At 56.3% G+C, this 21304-nt stretch overlaps 1 protein-coding gene across 1 annotated transcript; it reads left to right on the top strand.

Moving 5' to 3' along the window:
* Nucleotides 1–4833: 4833 nt before the first annotated feature.
* VILL (villin like) lies at nt 4834–21139 on the top strand. Its single transcript, XM_025376356.1, has 20 exons — nt 4834–4938; nt 7690–7835; nt 8001–8075; nt 8364–8569; nt 9845–9953; nt 11215–11325; nt 11622–11821; nt 12224–12302; nt 12400–12498; nt 13041–13179; nt 13566–13666; nt 15440–15577; nt 15686–15844; nt 16357–16536; nt 17127–17272; nt 18206–18350; nt 19736–19918; nt 20125–20196; nt 20393–20644; nt 20896–21139. The coding sequence occupies exons 2-20, from the start codon at nt 7776–7778 to the stop codon at nt 21007–21009; spliced, it is 2568 nt and encodes an 855-aa protein (XP_025232141.1). The 5' UTR covers nt 4834–4938; nt 7690–7775; the 3' UTR covers nt 21010–21139.
* Nucleotides 21140–21304: the final 165 nt, after the last annotated feature.

Raw genomic sequence — 21304 nt, 5'->3', positions numbered from 1 at the left:
ATGGGTCAGCAGGCTGTTCAAGGCCCAGAGCCACCAACTGGCATGGCCACCAGCCTGACCTCTGAGAACAGAGGCCATCGGGAGGAGGACATGGCCCCAGAGCTTTCCACCCCAAGCCTCCATTACAGCTCCCTCTCCTGGCGCAGTGATTCTCAGCTCTGGCTGCAGCTGTACGCTAGAATTACCTGAGGGGTCTCAAACACACATCCCTCAAGTCCACCCCAGACCATTTCCAATCTCTGCAGATGGGGACCTGCACCATGTTTTTAAGTGCCAAGAAGACTGGAAAGGGCAGCCAGGGCTGAGACCCCCTGCTCTGACTGGCTACAGAGGAAAGGCAAGTCCTCCAAAACTGTTCCAGGCCTGATGCCCAGGTGTGGCAAAGGAGCCGTGGCCAGAGCTTTGCGGAAAATGACACATTGCTTTGCCTGAAAGATCAGCCATATACATGTTCATTGCCAAAAACTTGGAAAATCCAGAAAAGTAGAGAGAAAAGCCCACCTGGGTACTGGGAGCCTTTCCCAAGGCAGGAGTGAGGAGGGAGGCCTGATAAGACCCCTGCCTGGCTGACAGCACCTGCTTTCACACAGGTGGGGAGCAGAGTGGAGCCCCCCACTGCATACTGGAAGGGTCACACTGCCACTAGGCACGGACCCCAGCCTTGCACCACCCCTCCAACAGGCCAGGGGCTTTCCTGACCCAAGCTGGGTCCTAATGGGTGGGCGTGCTGCTGAGCAGAACCACAGTGGGCAAGGCAGTGACACCTGTTTGCAGGGGTCCAGGGTTGGTGTTTGGTCTGTCCTCTCACCCAGCAGTTCCTGTGGTGTCCTTGGGAGGAGTCACTTCCAGCCTATGCAAGCCCCGGTGACCATTGCCACAGCTCCTTCCACATCCTACAGCCCAGGGCGGGACCACCAGATGTGGGGACACAGGCCGGCCCATGGCTGCTCCCCTCCAGCATGAGGAGCCAGGGCATCTCCAGCAGTGGGCTCCAGTCCTCACTTCCTGTCTGCCCTCAGGGAGGGACGCTCCTTACAGAGCCCGGACTCCACAGAGGCAACATTCTGCACCTGTCTGGGAGAGACTGGAGAAGGCCTGGGGGATGAAGCCTGGGAGAGGATGCCTGAGCCCAGGGAAACCGGGGCGGAGCCTGGACTTAGCTTGGGGCCACTCCTTCACCTGGGTCAATATTGACATGGAGTGGGCTGGGCCTTGGAGACAAGCCAGGCAGGAACAAAGTAGGCCCCAAGCCCTGGAAACTTGCAGAGTGAGGAGGTGGTAGATTAAGGGGGGCTGGGGCAGGAAGAGGGCAGGGCTTTGCTAGCAAGGCAAACTCTACTCAGGGCCCTTTTGACTCCCAGCAGGCCCCCTTGAAGAGGGGCGGAGGTAGGGATGGGGGTGAGGTGGTGGGACCCCTTTCCTGCTAGGGGGAGGAGGGAGGGAAAGGCTAGGCATCCCACCCTCCCATTCTTGTAGCACCCGGCTGCCTGTGAGCCTGCCCTGGGCCTCAGTTTCCCTTCTGTGTGCCTGGGGTGTGACAGCCATGAGCTGGAGGCTGCCCAGGCCAGACTCAAGGCAGTGCTGCTCTTCGTGGCCTGAGGCCAGGTTCTAAGGCCAGACTGCCATCTCTCCTGGGCCTGGGATCACAGGTTACAGAGTCGGTGGTTCTGGACAGGGCAGTTCTGCCCAGGTGACATCTTCTGGTTTGCAAACACCGAGACAATTCTGAGGGGTGAGGCCTTGGAGAAGTTCTCGTGCCCCCCACTAAGCTGCTGACACTGGATTGTGCCAGCTGGGGTATCTAGCCCACAACCAAAGTGAAGAGGAGTAACCCCCTCAGCTTCTCAGAGGAGGAGGACTGAGCCCAGTAAAGGATCCAGACACACACACACACACACACACACACACATACACTGGGTCAGGCGCAGGCCACAGAAACATGTCAGCATTTTATTAAGCAACTGCAGTATGCCAGGCACCATTCTACACACAGGTGGACATGAGCAAGGCCCCGCCCACAGTGACTCACAGTCCAGCTGGGACACAGACACTAACCAAAGATCCCACTTAGCAAGGAGACCAGCTTCTTGGAGCACCATCATGAGGAAAGTGGTGATGTCTGAGGAGGGAGACTGCTGTGGCTAAGGAGGGCAGGAAGGGCCCTCTGCAGGGCTGCCATTTTGGCTGGGGCCTAAATGCAGTAAAGGAGCAGCTACGGGAAGATACAGAGTGGGGCTTCCAGGCAGAGAAGACTGCAGTGCAAAGGTCTGCAGACAACGACCTGGGCGTCTTCAAGGGACACAAGGAATCATATTGCCAGAACGCAGTGAGCCATGCAAAGAGCGATGGGAGAGGCAGCTGGGAACGGCCATTGAGAATTTCATCCCAGTTTTAGTGGAAGCCACTGGAAGGTTTGGAGAGGGGGATGGCGTGAGTGGGTTTATGGTTAAATTCTGAGGTTAAATTTTCCCTCTAGTTAGTGAAAATCATAGACAGAAAATAGAATGGTGGTTGCAAGGGGCTGGGGGCAATGGGGAGTCTGTGTTTAATGAGTGCAGGGTTTCAGTTTTGTAAGACGAAAGAATTCTGGAAATAGTGGCAGTGGTTGCACAACAATATGAGTGTCCTTTACACCACAGAACCATATACTTAAAAGTGGATACACGTCGGGTGTTGTGGCTCATGCCTGTAATCTCAACACTTTGGGAGGCTGAGGCGGGTGGATCACTGGAGGTCAGGAGTTCACCACCAGCCTGACCAACATAGTGAAACCCCGTCTCTACTAAAAATACAAAATTAGCCGGATGTGGTGGTGCATACCCGTAATCCCAACTTCTCAGGGGGCTGAGGCAGGAGAATCACTTGAACCCAGGAGGCAGAGGCTGCAGTGAGCCAAGATTGCGCCATTGCACTCCAGCCTGGGCAACAAAAGCAAAACTCCGTCTCAAATAAATAAATAAAAAGGGGATGCAATGGTAAATTTTAAGTATATCTTACTACAATTTTTTACATCTTGTGAAAAAAAGGTTTTTTATATTTTACCACAATGTTTTAAATCTTAGGAAAAAAGATCCCTCTGGATACTGTGGGAGGATGGCCGCAGTGGCCAGGCAGACCCCCAGACACGGAGGGAGGCTGGCTCCGGAGCACGCAGGAGGCATGAGAGGGAGGGCTAGGGCCAGGATCCACCATGAACCAGCCGCAGACTGGCCAGTGGCTTGGGGGAGACAGAAACCAAGGCAACTGCAGGTCTGGGGCCTAAGCACCCACTGGATGTTCACGCTGAACATGTTCCTGGGGCTCAGAAAGGGTAGATCTGGGAGGGGCCTGAGGCAATGTTAAGTGTGAGGCCAAACGTGCCGGGAGAGATGTGACCAGTTGGAAGATGGAGGCTTAGGCTGGGGCAAGGTTCAGGGGAGTTGGGTCAGGGAAACGCTTGCGTTTCCATGGTATTTGCATCCTTCAGACTGGAACTGGGAAGGTAACTAGAAAACAAACAGGAGTGAAGGCCCGAGCTCTGCATCTGCTGCCATTTAGAGGCCTGAGGGAGATGGGTGGAGTGAGAGGGAAGGAACAATGGTGACTGAACCGACTGCCGACTGCCGCTTGGATGAGAGTGGGCATTGGTGACTTAGGAAAGAGCCATTACCAGGGAATTCAAGAACCAAGACCAACAGAGTGGGTGGGCTGAGGGGAGATGGGGGAAGAGTCAGTGGGAAGAAGTGAGGACACAGAGTCTTCCTGGGCACAGGGACAAAAGGAGACAGGGAAAAGGGTATGCACAGCTGCAGCAGATGCACTGCCACTGTCACAGACAGGGTCCCTGTCCCAAGTGGGGATTAGACAGGCATGCCAGGACACAGGCACACACATGAGGTCGAACAGGCAATGGCACACATGGGGACAGACCAAGTGCCTGTGACACAGGCATCCCTTCACACACAGGGACCCTGCATTGTGTCTATTAAACACAGTCACACACTAGCTGTAGGTCCTGCTGGGCACAGACTGCCCCCGAGTCCCCAAGTCCCCAGACCCCTGTGACAGAGACCTTTGTGGGGTGAAGACTGAGCACAGGGAGAGGGTCTTGGGCAGTGGGCAGTGGGCAGGCTTTAGCAGCGTGGCTTTGATGGGACGGCCCATGCTGGCTGGGCCTTGGCTGCAACTGAGGCCTGTGCCCTAAGCTGCCAAGAGGAGGTTGTGCCCCTGGAGTTTCTGGAAGGCTCTATTTGCGGCCCCTCCACCCCGCAGTGAGAGAGAGAGAGAGTGGCAGTGGGTGGCAGCTGAGGTGAGGGAGAGGGGTCTTTGCTGCTAGAGCTGGACTGGCCTCTCCCATGATGGGTAGCGGGGTTCCCTGAGGAGGGCTGTGCCAGGCAGTGAGCTCACATTTGGGTAGGGACAGCAGAAATATCTAGAGGGAGCCCTGGCCACCTTCCCCTCCTGAAGTGAGCTGGGTCCCACAGAGCCGGACCCCACAGCCCCCAGCCTCAGTCCTACCTCCTCCTAAAGTTTGCTGGAGTGGCCTGGCCCTCTTGGTCCAGGGGGAGCCCGCCACCCTGGGTGAGGGATCAGGGCCCATCTAGTACTCCAGAGAGGGAAATTCCAGTATCTTCCACACCTCACCACTTAGCCCAGTCCAGGCCTCCATCCCCTGCTCTCTCTGGCCACTGGTACCCAGGCAGTGAGACCTGGGAGACAGCCATAGCCCTGGGGAGGGCGCTGGCCCCCAGATGGCTTGCTCAATATTTGTTGACTGACTGACTGACTAAGTGAATGCCCAGCCCGCTGAGTGCTGTGTGGTGGGGTGTGTCCTGCAGGGCAGGAGCTGGGATTCAGTTACAGTGGCAGGGGCCAGGAGTAGGGAGGCAGAGACTGGCCCTGTGCCAGGCCCAGCACTGCCCACAGGCAGGGTGAAGGCGCCGGAGCAGTTTCCAGCAGGTAGGCCTGGGCAGGGTGTGTGGGGGGGTTCCAGGGAACCAGTGGGGCAGAGAGTGGGCTATTCAAGTCAAGGGCATAGAGCATAGGGTCGCAGGGCTCAGGGCCACAGAGCCTTGGCGGCAGGATTGGGAGGCAGCAGCAGCCCAGCAGGTGAAAACACTGATGGGGCAGGGCCACTGTGGCAGGCAGCCCAAGGGGAAGAAAGTGGCGGATTCTGTAGAAGGGCAGGGAAGTCCGTGGCCCACAGACTCAGTGTGCCTGCCTCCAACCCTGGCCCCATCCTTTCCCCTCATTCTAGAGGGTGGCACCACTCCCTGCTCCCTGGAAGTTGGGCAAGGTAATCTCCGGCTCCCTTCAACGGTACCCACAAAGGAAGGAAGGGCTCCTGTAGGGAGAGAAAGAGGCGCTGGAGGAGGGAGAGGGCTAGGAGAGAGGAGGCACCCAGGGACATGAGGGGCAGGGGGAGAGAAGAGGGTGTGTGTGAAGGGGGTAGGGAGTGCCCTGGGAAAGACAGGGGAGCCCGGGAAGAGAAGGGAAGACCTGGGGAGAGAGGGCAGGGAGGGAGACAGGAAGGGGTGTAGGGGAAAACAGGGAACCGGGAAAGGAGGAAGTGCCTGGGAAGGAAAAATGGGAGAAAAAGGGGAAGATCCCAGGGGAGAGGGGAAATCAACGGCGAGAAGGAAGAGCCAGTGGGAGGCAGGGGCACCAGGCGGGGACAGAGGGAAACCTTGGAAAAGGGGAGGCGTGGGGCATAGGGAGAGAAAGGGAAACCAGGGAAGGAACTGGGCATCTGGAAGACAAAGGAGCCCTGAGTGGAGGAAGCGCACCCCCAGGGAAGAGAAGGAGGGGCTTCTAGGAGGAAGGAAAGGAGCAGGGGTAGGAGGGTTCCCACTTGGGAAGGTGGTGAAAGGGAGTTCCCCAGAGGAAAGAGAGCAGGAGGGTTTGGGAGGTTGGAGGGGGCACTGTGAGGAGTTCCCCAGAGGAAAGAGGGCAGCAGGGCTTAGAAGGTTGGAGGCGGCACTGTGGAGAGGTAGGAGGCCCCCGATCTTTGAGCACCCATTCCCCCCTGAAGCCCAGGTGGAAGAGAGTGAACACAGATGCCATGGGAGTGGGACCTCAGCCCTTGGTGGCTGAGGGTTTGGCTCCACAGGCTGGGGCTGGATATCAGACAGGCTCCCGGCCCCCTGGGGGCTATGCTGCCCCTCCCAGTGACACCAGCTGAGTCCCAACTTTCTGGCTGCCAGTTTGACTTTCCTGTCCCCCATGGGCCCTGGTTGCCACTGTTCTGAGGCCATCCAGTAGTCTTTCTGATACTCTGTCACCGAGTTGCACTCTTCCATGAGCTACATACAGCTCACAGTTTCTGTCTGCACCTCTGGTCACTGCCTGCCTGGGCCTCTGGTAATTGTCGCTGGTCACTATTTCTGCCTGTTACTCAGTGTCCTACAGGGCCACCATTGCATGTCAACCTGCTTGCCACCCAACGTCCTCACGTTTTCTGTTGCTTGAGATCACCTTTTCATGGCCACTATGTCTGCCTATCACTCATGTCATTGTCACACCAATAGGCCATCAACTGTGGCAACAGATCCTGGGGCAGTTAGGGTGCGGGACGGCTCCCTTCTCCATTCACTTTCACTCAGTCCCGTCACAGGGCAGCACGCTTCACTCATTCAACAACTACTTACCGAGTACCTGCTGGGGGCCAGGCAGCTGGAATCCCACAGTAAACAAGAGGACAAACCCCTGCCTTCAGGAATCTGATGTTCTGGTGAGGGAGACAGCAGCCAACAACCATCCTATGGTTTCCATAGAGTGCGGGAGGAGCTGTGAGCTAAACCCAGCTCTAACCCCCTAGAAGGACCGCCCACTCTGCCCCCGCTGCCCCACAGCCTCCTCTGCTCCCACCACATTTCCTTGGCTACCTGTTGGGTGTTGCCACAGTGTACTGTGAACTCACCAGGGCCAAACCAGGGCCCCTGACAAAGGTGTAAGGAATGTGAGCCACTTTATGCCACCTATTGTACCACGCCTGATTCTGTAACTCTGTCCCCTCGCCTTGTTCTGCCTGGAGCCAAGGGTGTTCCTGCTGTCGATAAGACATAGTGGGAGTGGAGGGGGAGGGGGAAGGACTAACACACCAGGGTCACCCTGAGTGAGAGATTTAGAAAGAAGTGACTTTTGGACCAAACCTCACACACAGGTTTCTGAAAGAGTGGTGCAGAGAAGCCTCAGGTAATTGAGTATGAAGTGCCAAGACATAACAAAATCGACAGAAATGAGGGTCCCTTCCTTCCCCCAGGTACTTCTCATTCCATGTCACTGTCACTCACTGCCCTCTCATTCTCTCCCTCCTCCGCACACGCAGAACCACACAGCACAGACTCAAGCAAGCTAAATCGCTATTTGCAGAGCCTGTGGCTGTTTGCAGAGCCTGTGTTTATACAGAGTTCAGTTCTGTTTCAAGAATTTGTCAACTGAAGCAGGAGCATCACTTGAACCCAGAAGGTGGAGGTTGCAGTGAAGTGTGTTCGAATCATGCACTGCAGGCTAGGTGACAGAGCAAGACCCTGTCTCGAAAAAACTGGAAAAAAAAAAAAAATTGTCAAGTGTTTATGCCTAATCTGCCCAACCCACTCATATCAGCTGAGCCTGTCACTTGCTGCAGAATCTGTCAGTCTTCATAGTCTGTGTGCTGACATTTGTGTGTTTACAGAGCCCTGCTAATAAAAGTCATGTTCTATAATGAAGTTGTACAGGTAGCCAGGCGTTGGTCTCCAGCCTGAGAACTCTGGCTCTTGTTCCTTGTGTCATCCCATATTCCTGCCTGGCCTAGGATGGACATCAGCAAGGGCCTCCCAGCCATCCAGGGAGGCCTCCACATATGGATCACTGAGGTGAGAGGCACAACCAGATAGGAGAGTTGGTGACATGGAAGAGCGTGGGGTTTCCCACACCAGGCTTCTCCCGCCCCCAACTCAGAGCGTCCTCCTCCACCCGACCCCAGCGGGTGTCATGAGTAGGGATCTCCTGAGTTGTTACAGGGCACTCTCCTCTCCCAGAACCAGAAGATGGTGCCGGTACCCGAGGGGGCTTACGGGAACTTTTTTGAGGAACACTGCTATGTCATCCTCCACGTGAGTCGCTTGGGGAAGTCTGTCTGAGAGGGGTGACATGGCCCAGCACTGGGGAGACTGTGGCACAGACATCAACTCTGACCTGGGAAGGAGCAAGTTGAGAGCCCGAGAATCACATCCCACAAGGTGGCGGTTACCGCTGAGGCTTCTTAGCCCTTCCCTCCCGCTTCCTGATCTCCACGGAAGCCCCTGCCTAGCGTCTCCCCATGGCCCTTGGTACATCCTCCCCTTCTCCAGCCGCACCTCCGCCTTCCCCGCAACACATATACACAAACACCTGGACCCTAGGTTCCCCAGAGCCCGAAGGCCACGCAGGGGCCGTCCAGCGACCTGCACTACTGGGTCGGGAAGCAGGCGGGTGCGGAGGCGCAGGGCACTGCGGCAGCCTTCCAGCAGCACCTACAGGAGGAGCTGGGGGGCCAGACCGTGCTGCACCGCGAGGCGCAGGCCCACGAGTCCGACTGCTTCTGCAGCTACTTCCGCCCGGGAATCATGTGAGTGCGGGGGCGGCCGGGGGCAGGACTGAGCCGTGGAGGCGGTGCCTGGGCTGGGGCAGTCTTGGGATGGCCATCGTCCACATCCCTGAATGGGGAAAGCCGGGAGGGGTTAGGTAACACCTTTATTGAGCTACAACTCATACACCATACGATTCACCCATTTAAAGTACACATACATGTCAGTGATTTTTAACAGTTGTGTGCAACCATCACCACAATCAATTTTAGAACATTTTCATCACCCTAAAAAGAAGTCCCATACCCCTTTGCAATCACTCCCCATTTCCCTCCAAGACCCCCATCCCCGGCCCTAGACAACTACTCATCTACTTTGTCTATACATTTGCCTCTTCCGGGCATGTCATAGAAATGGAATCATTCAACAAGTGGTCTTCCCTGACGGACTGTTTTTGCTTAACACACTGTTTTCAAGGTTTATCCATGTTGTAGCATGTGTTATTACTTCTTTTTATTACCAAGTAATATTGTATTTTATGAATATACTACATTTTATTTATCCATTCATCACTTAATGGACATTTGGGTTGTTTCCACTTTTTGGCTGCTATGAATCTGTTTCTATGAACATTTGTATACAAGTTTTTGTGTGGACAAATGTTTTCATTTCCCTTGGTATATACCTAGGAGCAGACACCAATGGTGTTTTGAGTTTGCTTTTATATTACTGTGCTGGTGGGAATATGTCTTTCGCTGTAAATTGCTTCACAGGTGTTTTAAATTAACATTTGCAATATATTTGGCAGTATAGGAAATTGCTGCTATTTGATCATTTCCATTTCATACAGTTGAACCTATATATGCATATAGCATATACATGAACACATGCACACAAGCATATGCACAGATGCAGAAACACCACCCCCATGTAAGTCCACCTATAGATGGACATGTGTGAATATCCATGTTCACCTACACACATATATACTGTTGCCCATTTTCATGTACTCACCATCTAGACTTACAGGGATAAACAAATAGACACTGTGCCCCCAAATGTATGTACATGTACACATATATGCATGTGTCCACATGATTATGCATGGAAGTGCACTACACATGGAAATGAATGCACACTCCTGCCCTATGTGTGCACCCATGTACCTATACATGCATGTGTTCACACAGATTCCCGTGCATGTATGAGGCAGGCACATATGTGCATGTGCTCACATCTGCAATCATTCATGCACATGGCAGACTGTGTTCTCACATACACAGAATGTATATACCCTCCTGCTATTCCCTCCTCAGCTACAGGAAGGGAGGCCTAGCGTCTGACCTCAAGCATGTGGAGACCAACTTTTTCAACATCCAGCGACTGCTGCACATCAAAGGGAGGAAGCACGTGTCTGCCACTGAGGTGAGGCTGCCAGGGGAGCCTCTTGACCTCTGGACTCGGCTCAGACTGGGTGTACTGAGGTATAAGGAAGTTGGAAATTGGCTGGGGCTGTAGGGAACAAGGAGCTGTCAGCATTCTCAGATGGTCTTGAACAAGGAGAATGGAGAGGACACCAAGCTTCTAGCCCCACTTCTGCCTCTACTCCCCGGACCTTATGTTTCTGCATCTGTCTCATGGACATATTGAGAACCTGGGCACAGCTACTTGGGAGGCTAAGGCAGGAGGATCACCTGAGCCCAGGAGTGATTCATGATGACACCACTATACTCCAGCAGCTTGGGTGACAGAGAAAGACCCGACCCTGTCTCTAAAATCAAAAAAAGAACTTGGGCAGATGGGGGAGACGATATGGCACCTGTGAATGGTCCTTGTTAGCAACACAGTGAGAGGTGGTGCAAAACTTGGGGAGTGCATAACCTCACACTCTCTCACACACGTTGTCATTGTCACCCATATGCACACACACTGTCTCCCACTGTTATCCCCAGGTGCTCCTCTGGTCCATTTAGTGCCCTTGTGCAAATCAGAACACAGTGTCCCTTTCTTCCATCTGTCAGGAAATTACAGGAAAGTACTGGTTTTGTTAGAACAAAACATTTTGCTGCCATCTGGCCGAATTTGGTGTAATGAACATTCAGGTGTACAACATCTACAGTGTGAATGGTAACCCTTGAGGTATGCAAGTGAGTCTGCATAGGCAGCCTGTGACACACAGACAATCCCACATAGGCTCAGCATGTCACCCACAGACCCAGTGACCATACATCCCTGGTCATTCAGGGACACCATGAAGCCCCATGTTTCTCCTATTATCCTGGCATAATTATCTAAAGTACTCCCTTTTACTCTCAAAAGTGTGTCCGTTTGGAGACTATCTTCATCCATACATATACACTGTCACCATGAGCACACACACTTCTTCACATGTGATGTCCCCACATACATACGTGTGTATATGCACACACACAAGATAAACAGATACACCCCACCTGTATACATGTGTACATGTACACATGTACAGCAACAGACATGCACTGAGTGAGAAGTGTCATAAGTCGTGTACACCCTGTGAAATGCAGCATTATCTACAGTCACACATGCCTAGTACACCCAGTTGCATACAGCTTCATGCACACGTGACACATCCCAGCTATGCTCCCCTCTAGTGGATGCTGGTGGTATGACACTCTGTCTCCCTCCCTGTTCCTCCTGGCTCTGGCAGGTGGAGCTCTCCTGGAACAGCTTTAATAAGGGTGACATCTTCCTGCTGGACCTAGGCAAGATGATGATCCAGTGGAATGGGCCCAAGACCAGCATTTCTGAGAAGGCTCGGGTCAGTGTCTGCCCAAGGAACTGGGGAGTATGGGGCTTGGGGGGGAATGGTCCTCCAGGTGCCCATCCTCCAGCCACCCCAAGAGGTGGGCTTGGCTCTCTGCTACAACCCAAGAAACGTCTACGAGTTACAAGCTGAGTTCAGACCCTGCACTGTTGGTGTCCCCCTGGATGCCAGGATGAGGGGACACCAGCCCTTCTCCCCACCAGCCTCTGGGAGCTGAGCAGTGACAGGAGAAAGCTGTGCTGTGAGGGGGCACACTGGTGACACCCTGACTGCCAGGTTCTCTCCCGCAGGGGCTGGCCTTGACCTACAGCCTCCGGGACAGGGAACGTGGTGGTCGTGCACAGATTGGTGTAGTGGATGATGAGGCCAAAGCCCCGGACCTCATGCAGATCATGGAAGCTGTGCTGGGCCGCAGGGTGGGCAGCCTGCGTGCCGCCACGCCCAGCAAGGATATCAACCAGCTGCAGAAGGCCACTGTTCGCCTGTACCAGTAAGTACCCTTGGGGTGGGCAGGGGTGGATGGGACAGTCCAGGACTCCATGTCCATCACTACTACAATAACATGGCATCTCTAGAAAGCCCTCCAGCAAAGGCTGCTGGGTTTCTGGGACATGGCATAGGGACAGTGGGCCCAGCCTGTACTCTTCCATGGTGTGCACTGCCTTGCTGAGAAACCTATTGTACATACAGGGGGACTGTGGTGCCCTGCTAGGGTCAGGCAGCTGCCTAAAGCTCCACAGCAAGGCTGCGGTAAAGTCAAGACTACAACTCAGGGCTCCAGCCCCCATGCCTTCTGTCTCTGAGGGGCTGGGGTGGGGTCCTAAGAGGGGCTGGAGTGGAGCCAGGTCAGGGAGGGGCTGGGCTGGTCACTCCTGGGTTCCTGTTCCCCCAGTGTCTATGAGAAGGGCAAAGACTTGGTGGTCGTGGAGTTGGCGACCCCCCCACTGACCCAGGACCTGCTGCAGGAGGAGGTGAGGAAGTCCTGGCCCCAGCTATTCGCATCCTTCCCCACCCACAACCCCAGCCCAGTCTGGACCACCTACTGACCAGCCCCACCCTTGCTCCCAGGACATCTACATCCTGGACCAGGGTGGCTTCAAGATCTATGTGTGGCAGGGACGCATGTCTAGCCTCCAGGAGAGACAGGCTGCCTTCAGCCGGGCTGTGGTGAGCCCCCGGGCTCTGTCTGAGAGGAACAGAGCACTGCCCTGCTGTCTGAGTGGGGAGACAGCGCTGCCCCGGGGTCTAAGGGAGGAATCAGCCCTCCCCTGGAGTTTGAGTTGGGAAATCCTATGCTGGAGTCTTAAAGGGGAGGTAGCCCTGCCTTGGGAGCCCTGAGAGTGAAGACCAGGTGGCCACTGAGAAACCATGTATAAAAGGGGCACGTGGCCCTGCCTTCAGGTGTGGGGCCTTACTGACTGGGCGGCCCCGCTTTCTGAGGGTGGGGTTGGGGAGGAGACGGGGCTCTTTCTGGGGTCCATGAGGGTTGACATGGCCTGTCCTGCCCGAGGCCTGGACTAAGGGGACCCTGCCTGCCCTCAGGGACCTCAGAGAAGTTGGTGGTGACAGAGTCAGTTCGTTAATTGGGTCATGAGCTCGGTTAATTAACGCTTCTTGGAGCTCAGCTGTCCCAGAGCTGTAGGTCCCCGGGGGCGGGAGTGGAGCAGTGGACTCTTGGGTCGCAGGACTGACAGTGCCTTCCGCCCCAGGGCTTCATCCAGGCCAAGGGCTACCCGACCTACACCAACGTGGAGGTGGTGAACGACGGCGCCGAGTCGGCCGCGTTCAAGCAGCTCTTCCGGACTTGGTCTGAGAAGCGGAGCAGGAACCAGAAGCTCGGCGGCAGGGGTGAGCGGGCGGGGCGAGCGGGCGGGGCGGGCCTGGCGGGGGCGGGGCGGGCCTGGCGGGGGCGGGGCGGGACTGGCGGGGNGGGCGGGCCTGGCGGGGGCGGGGCGGGCCTGGCGGGGGCGGGGCGGGACTGGCGGGGGCGGGGCCTGGCGGTAACTGGCAACTCGGCGGGATGGGTGAGCGGGCGGGGCGGAGCCGGAGGGGGCGGGGCCTGGTCTGCACGGGGCGGAACAGAACCTTCTCAGGACGAGGAAAGGGGCGTGGGCGGCGGAGGACGGGGCGGGACCTGGAATCTCGGAGGGATGGTTGAGGAGTGGGCGGGGCGGGGATGGTGTGGGAGGGGGTGGGGCCGAGGGCGCCACTGACACCTGCTGCTCCACCTTCAGATAAATTGATTCATGTAAAGCTGGACGTGGGCAAGCTGCACACCCAGCCTGAATTAGCGGCCCAGCTCAGGATGGTGGACGACGGCTCTGGGAAGGTGGAGGTGAGGGGCACTGGGTTAGCTGGGGGAAGATGGGCACACAGGGGTGAGCTTTGCCTACAGGTAAACGGTATGACTGCTATCTGATGTGACCCAGGTGCATATCCATACACAATCAGGGACACCAAGGGACACGTGTACATTTACACACTCTTCTAACAGGCAGTTCATAAGTTCATACATCAATCCACAGAGACACACCAACACAGACACACGATCACACATAATCATAGCCCCACACACTCAACCCCAGCTCATAGCCATACACTGTCAACCACTCATCTGATCTCAGTCCAGTGTCCTGCGAGACACAGAGGTTGAGGGCCACTTCCAGGCTGTGTATAGTGTGGGGTTGTATCTTGACTTACTGGCTGACCCCCTAGGCAGAGCCCTGAATTTTTTAGGCCCTAGTTTTTAAATAAAATGGAGTCAGAAACTGTGGTCCCATCTGGCCCCAAAGCTGATGTGGGGATCCTGTGGAACTGTGGGAACAGAACTACTGGGCCTATGCAACGGGTCCTAGTTCTCGAGGTAGGTGGAGGTCAGAGAAAACCAAGATTTCTTCTTCCTTTGCCCTAATATGGATGGACAGAAGTGATGAGTGGGAAGAGACTGAGAGAAGAGAAGATGGGGCAAGGGGGAAGAAGGGGGAGATAGGGAAAGAGGAAGACAGGGAAGGAGCGCAATGAGAGACAGAGAAAAAAAGACTGGGAAGGACAGGGGATGAGGAGGAGACAGAGGGAAGGGAGGAGGAGGTGGGATGGAGGAAGAGCAGGGAGAGATGGGGTACAGGGAGAAGAGAAGGGGGGTCAGGAATAGATGGGATACACAGAGAGAGACAGAAAGCCAGATAGTGGGAGCGGGAGACAGGAAAGCAGAAGAAAGGCGAGGGACGGAGGGAAAGAGAGCTCCGGAATTCAGGCGCCAAGCACAAAGTCAGGGAGGGGATCCCTCCTGGCAGACAGTGGACAGGCAGGCAGAGAGAGGGCCTGAGCCAGGGGTCCTGGCTGCCCGGTAAGTGCCAAGTGGCCTGTGGTCAGGTGAGCCCCTTTTGTAAAAGACAGGGCTCTGGCTGCTCTGGGCTGGAGGTCAGCTTCCCAGGGACAACTGTCAGGGTCAGTGTGGGAAAGGACACCCAGGCCTTGTCTCCTGCCATGCAGAGGTGAGGTAAGGGAGGTGTCATCATCCCCAATATACAGGTGGGAAAGGCCTGAAGCTTAGAACGATGTCACTGCTAACACAGGGCCTATCTGGGATTTGACCAGAGTCTGCCTGGCTCCAGGCTCTGCCACCCACAGGAAGAAGAAACTACACTAACAGATGTGAGACAGTGTTTGCCCTTCAGTCTTTGAACAGGCTTTGTGTTTTCTAAATGACACTTGAAAAAAGGGAATTCATTCAAGAGCTCCAAGGCTTCCCTTTCCGCCTGGCTTCTGTTGCCCTGGCCTGAGCAGCAAGCAGCTGGGAGGGGACCGAACTGCCCCTAACCAGGGCTGTGGCTGGTGGGGTTGGGACTAGGGCTGGGCACGTAGCTGGGATTGGGTCCATCTCCCAAGTGTGGTGGGTTTCAGAGGTCCATGAGGAAAGGGTCGCCTGCAGATCCTTGTTCAAGCCCAGCACAAAGCCCGGAATGGGCCTGGAGCTGAGGGTGAGCCCCTGGCCTTCGTGGATGAGGAAGGCCTCGGAGGCTGGGGAGAGCTTTCCAGTTGGGTGCAGGATGGGTGGGCTGGTTCAGGAAGAACAGCCATCTGTGCCCATCGGTCCCTTATTCCCCAGGTGTGGTGCATGGAGGACTTACACAGGCAGCCCGTGGACCCCAAGCGTCATGGACAGTTGTATGCAGGCAACTGCTACCTTGTGCTCTACACGTACCAGAGGCTGGGCCGTGTCCAGTACATCCTGTACCTATGGCAGGTGAGCCAGCCTGAGGGAGGCAGCACTCACCTTAAAGCCCAAGGGCTGGGCTCTGGGAGTGAGATGTGAGAGCTGGGCCAGGCCCTCACTCACTGCCCCTACCTGCAGGGCCGCCAGGCCACTGCCGATGAGATCAAGGCCCTGAACAGCAATGCTGAGGAGCTGGACATCATGTATGGTGGCGCCCTAGTGCAGGAGCATGTGACCATGGGCAGCGAGCCCCCCCACTTCCTCGCCATCTTCCAGGGCCAGCTGGTGATCTTCCAGGTAGGTCTCACCTTGCCCCTCTGGCCACAGCCTGCCCAGTTCTGCACTTCTAAGCACTTTCTCTTTGGGCCTGGGGCCTGCTTCTCATCCCCTAGTTTCCCAGAGCTTGTCTAAGGCCCAGGAGCTCTAAGGTTGGCCCCTGCCTGACTTACCCTCCCCAGTCCCAGAGCCAGATGAGGAATTTGAGTTGAAAGGGAGCCAGAGGCTTGCCTGGGGCCGCACACTGGCAAACCTGGTCCCCACTTTCCACCTCCAAGGCCTGAGCACCCATGCCCCTACCACTCAGAGATGGGGGGGAAGGTTCATTTAGAAAGGGTCTGTCCCTATCCCAGACTGATGGCATTCCTGCACTCCACGCTTAGAGCGTCCTATACTCCTCATGTGAAATCACCAGTGAGGGCCGTGGTAGTTTCAAGCAAGGGTCCCTGAGCTCTGAGGTAATATGTCCCACACTGGGACAGGAAGGCGCCCCCGGGAGCCCTTGTCCAGCCTGAGGCCTTGTTCTCCTGTAGGAGAAAGCTGGGCACCATGGAAAGGGGCAGTCAGCGTCCACCACAAGGCTTTTCCATGTGCAAGGCACTGACAGCCAAAACACCAAGACCATGGAGGTGCCAGCCCGTGCCTCGTCCCTCAACTCCAATGACATCTTCTTGCTGGTCACAGCCGGCGTCTGCTACCTCTGGTTTGGGAAGGTACCCACAGCACTGACCACTTGACTCATGCCCAGAGGTAGTGGTGCCAGGCTGGGGGTGGGTCCTCTCCATAGGGGATGCAGACTTTGAGTCCAGCCTCAGATAGGCTGATGGGGGGAATGGGGAGGGGAAGAAGCCACAGTGTCCCCTCTGGAACTTGGGGAAAGTTACAAAGTTACAGGTGGACCTGAGAGTCTACAGGTCAGAGCCAGGCCCAGGCCGCCACCTCCTTACTGCCTGGAGCACAGGGCATGTCCCTTCCCAGGTCTCTTGGGAAAAGGAGGGGCCTATGCCAGTTTGCTGGAGTTTTCTCTAATTTTCAGCATAAACTATGACTGACCCTCTAAGCCTGGGAGCCTCCCATCCCCTGCTCTGGACCTTGTGAGGGTCCCAGACCCTGTGATCCAGATCAGCTGGGGACACAGGCCTGGAGGGTGAGGAAGATGCCTTGTTCACTGGTGCCCTGCCGTCAGCTTAGGCCTCCTGTGACCTGGGCCCAGCCCCACCCCATACACCCCGTGAATGTCATATGGGGCTGGAGGTGAAGGCCCTTCCTCGTACAGGGCCTGAGCCATCTCTTTGCCTGCTAGGGGTGTAATGGTGATCAACGTGAGATGGCACGGGTGGTGGTCACTGTCATTTCCAAGAAGAATGAGGAAACAGTGCTGGAGGGTCAGGAGCCTCCCCACTTCTGGGAGGCCCTGGGAGGCCGGGCCCCCTACCCCAGCAAGAAAAGGTAACAGGGTTGGGAGGAGAGTGTTCTTACGCAGAGGAGGAATTGAGGCCCAGAGAGGAGGGTGGGTGACTGGGGTTCACACAGAGAGCTGGAGAGACAAGACTAGAACTGGGGACTCTCAGCTTCCCACTCACAGAGACTCCCACGAGCACAGCCCACCCTTCACTCCCAGGCCTGGGTAACGGGTCTCGAAGATGCTGGGGAGGGTGGGGGCAGTGGCGCTCTCTGCTGGCAGAATCCCCTCCCTGCATTGTCCTGGTCCTGGGCCAGGGGACAAAGCACCCTACAGTCCTCAGGGGTCACGGTGCCCAGTGTGTGTGTAGAAAGTGTCATATGATGTATCGGTATACAGTGCGTGTGGATGTGCAAGAACAGGTGTATTCTGGGTGTTGTGTGTGTGGTGTGTAAATGGACAGGGTTTGTGTGGCAGGTAGGAGTGAGGCCTCAAGGGGAGGAGGGAGCTGAGTCCTGGTCACTCTTGGTCTGCCTGTGGGGCTTGGTTTATGTGCTGCACTCCCCGCAATTCTCCTGAGCTCAGTACTCCCGCCTCCTTCTCCCAGCCTGGCTTCCCCTCCTTCCACTTTGGGCTGGAGACCTACTCTCTGCCAGGGGTGGGCTGAGGAGCTCCTCCCATCCCAGGGAGGGCGAGACTCCAGCTCAGGCCCTCCCCTTGCCCTGCAGCCCTCTCCTAGGGGAATTCATGGGACACCTTGCATCACAGCTGGGTGGGGCGAGAGCTTTCTCCATGAGCAGAGAGGGATCCTGCACCCAGAGCAGAGCAGAGTGCTCGGGGAGCGGACCATGGGGCTCAGAGGAGGGCCCAGGGCTCCCACTCCTGAGAAGTGGCTTCCCAGCCCCTGGGATGGGGCACTTATGCCATGGGCTGGGGTGCCTCTCTGCGTGGCTCACAGCCTTGCTGTCCGTGCTGGCCAGGCTCCCTGAGGAGGTCCCCAGATTCCAGCCACGACTGTTTGAGTGCTCCAGCCAGATGGGCTGCCTGGTCCTGGCAGAAGTGGTGTTCTTCAGCCAGGAGGACCTGGACAAGTATGACATCATGTTACTGGACACCTGGCAGGAGGTAAAGTGGCCACCCCTGCCTGGTGGGGCTGTGAACGGGAGTGTGTCTGTTTGTGTAACTGGGTGTGTGTGTATCTAGCCATCTGACTCTGTACATAGGGTTGTGGGTGAGTCTGTGTGACCTTGTCACTGAGCAACTGCATTGTGGTGCATATGAGACCATGGATGAATGTGTGTCACCAGGTGGCAGCACTGAGACTCTGGGAGACTAGGAGTGTGTTGGAACTCAGGGGTAACTGAGACCATGTTTGCAGTTGTGTGCGGCTCTGTGTGCCTTATGATACTGTGTGTGGCTCCAGCGACAGTACTGCGGCCGAGCATGTGTCAGTGCTGCATGAGTGACTGTGAGTGGAACACCCAGTCGCATCATTCATGTGTGTGGCTTGGTGTGAGCGTTTGCCTTCGTGCACCTGTGTGTGACACTTTGTTAGTGACTGTGAGGTCACATGATGCTAGAACTGACCAGACCAGTGGCAACTGGTGAAAATGCGTCTGTGAGAGAGACTGTGACTGGCTGTGGGCGAGTGATGGATGAGTGTGTTTGTGGTTCTGTGTTTCTGTGCACAGTGGTGTAACTGGCTGGGTGTGCGTGGCTGTGTAAACAAGTGCTGTTGTGTTTACGTGCAGCTGTGTCTGACAACAGTGGATGACTGTGTGGCAATGGTTTGCTGTCTGGCTGTGTGGCGATGGATGACTGTGTGACTGTGTAAGCTGCCATAATGTGTGTTCTCTGTGTCTCTGTGGGGCCATGTCTGCAGCACTGTTTGAATTGGTGATGAAGCTGTGTGTTCCCATCTCACTCAGAACAAACCCAGAGCTCTTACCACAGCCCTACGTGACCTGGCCAGCCCCAACTCTTTGACCCAATTTCCCCCCGCACCCCCCCCCACTGCTTCTGCTGCAGCCACAATGGCCTCCTTGTGTTCCCTGAACATGCTGGGCACACAGCCACCTCGGGGCTTTTACACTGGTTGTTTCTTCTGGTTAGGACACTTTTCCTCCAGACATACATGTGACTTGCTCTCTCATGAAAGCTCTATAAGAGCAGGGATTTTTGCCCATTTTCTTTCATTGTTGACTCCCCAGAGCCTAGACCAATGCCCGGCACACAGTAGGTGCTCAGTAAGTATTTGTGGATTGATCTCCAGGTAAACCATGCAAGAAAAAAAAGGCGTGTGGATTGAATATGTGTGCATGCATGCATTCCTGTGACCTCGTGTGTTCACGGGTGTGTGGGTATGGCCGCTTGCTGGATGTGTCTGCCTGGCCAGGGATCTGTATGTGGAGTCCTGTCTGGGACAACCGATGGACAGGGAGTGGACAGGAAGTGGTCTGCTCTGGGCAGCCCTTCCACCTGCCCAAGGCCAGGCCCCCTCTGTGGCCCAGATCTTCCTGTGGCTTGGGGAAGCTGCAAGTGAGTGGAAGGAGGCAGTGGCCTGGGGCCAGGAGTACCTGAAGACCCACCCAGCAGGGAGGAGCCCGGCCACACCCATCGTGCTGGTCAAGCAGGGCCATGAGCCTCCCACCTTCACTGGATGGTTCTTCACTTGGGACCCCTACAAGTGGACCGTGAGTGAGGCCTGAAACCCCCAGCCCCACCCTAATTTGGGGGGAGAGGAGCCTGACCTGGGCCAATGGAATGAGGAGGCACTGCCCTGGCTGGGGATTGCCAGTGTGTGCATGAGACCTGGTCTTGTCCTCAGGCCCCTCCTGACTCCCACCGGTGCCCCCTCCTCCTGCCCTGGCCCTGATACTTGCCCCTATTCTTGCTCCAGAGCCACCTGTCCGACACGGAAGTGGTGGAGGGCAGCCCGGCAGCAGCATCAACCATCTCTGAGATAACAGCAGTGAGTCCTGGGGCCCCTAGCCTTCCCCACAGTGACCTGGGCTCTGACCGCATGGTCCTGATGGGCAGAGGAAGTGCCAGGCCCTGGTAGGTGGGAGGGGCTGCAGTTGGAGGCAAGAGGCCTGTGGGTTCAGTGCAGCCTCCCTGTGGGCTACCGATTCCCCATCTTCCTCAGCCTGAGGCTCCTCTCTGGACAGGAAGTCAACAACTTCCGGCTATCCAGATGGCCGGGCAATGGCAGGGCAGGTGCCGTGGCCCTGCAGGCCCTCAAGGGCTCCCAGGACAGCTCAGAGAATGAGCTGATGCGGGGCCCCAAATCGGGTGGCACCAGAACCAGCAGCTCTGTCAGCAGCACCAGCGCCACAATCAACGGGGGCCTGCGCCGGGAACAACTGATGCACCAGGCTGCTGAGGACCTGCCAGAGGGCGTGGACCCTGCCCGCAGGGAGGTGGGCGCCCAAGACCCCCGCCACTCACTGCCCCAGCACCAGTGCATCTGACACTGAGCTGAAGGAGCCCGAGGCAGGATCCACTGGTGGCGTGCAGTGGGCAGCTGCCCCGGGAGATGTGTCTTCTAGTTGGGGTGGTGGGCAGACAGATATCTGGGAGTCCTAAGCCCTGGATGACGCTTCTGAGTGGGGCAGGATTCTGGGCTCAGATGACACCCTCCCCTGTACCTCCCCCTCTCTCCCCTGCCCAGTTCTATCTCTCAGACTCTGACTTCCAAGATATCTTTGGGAAATCCAAGGAGGAATTCTACAGCATGGCCACGTGGAGGCAGCAGCAGGAGAAAAAGCAGCTGGGCTTCTTCTGACCCCAAGCCCTCTCGACTGCCCCTACCCCCCCAACCCCAACATACCTACAATGCTGGGGAGGCCCTGCTTCCACTCCCCTCAGAGGCTTCTGGTCATCCTCTGCTTGTCAGTAAAAGCAGGCAGTCCATACAAGGTGTGGTATGCATGCTTTCAAGCCCGGGCCACTCAGCAGGTCCACCTCTCAGAGGAAGGGGCCTCCGGGGCTGGCGAGTATGAGCTTTCAGTGCCACCCCACAGAGGGGTTTATTTCTCATTGGTCTCTGCAGATACCCCCCGCCCTACTCAACTGTGTGC

This window comes from Theropithecus gelada, chromosome 2 (assembly GCF_003255815.1).
Source record: "Theropithecus gelada isolate Dixy chromosome 2, Tgel_1.0, whole genome shotgun sequence".
Lineage (NCBI taxonomy): Eukaryota > Metazoa > Chordata > Mammalia > Primates > Cercopithecidae > Theropithecus > Theropithecus gelada.
Note: the sequence above shows the minus strand (reverse complement) of the source record. Positions and strands in the feature narration are given on the sequence as shown.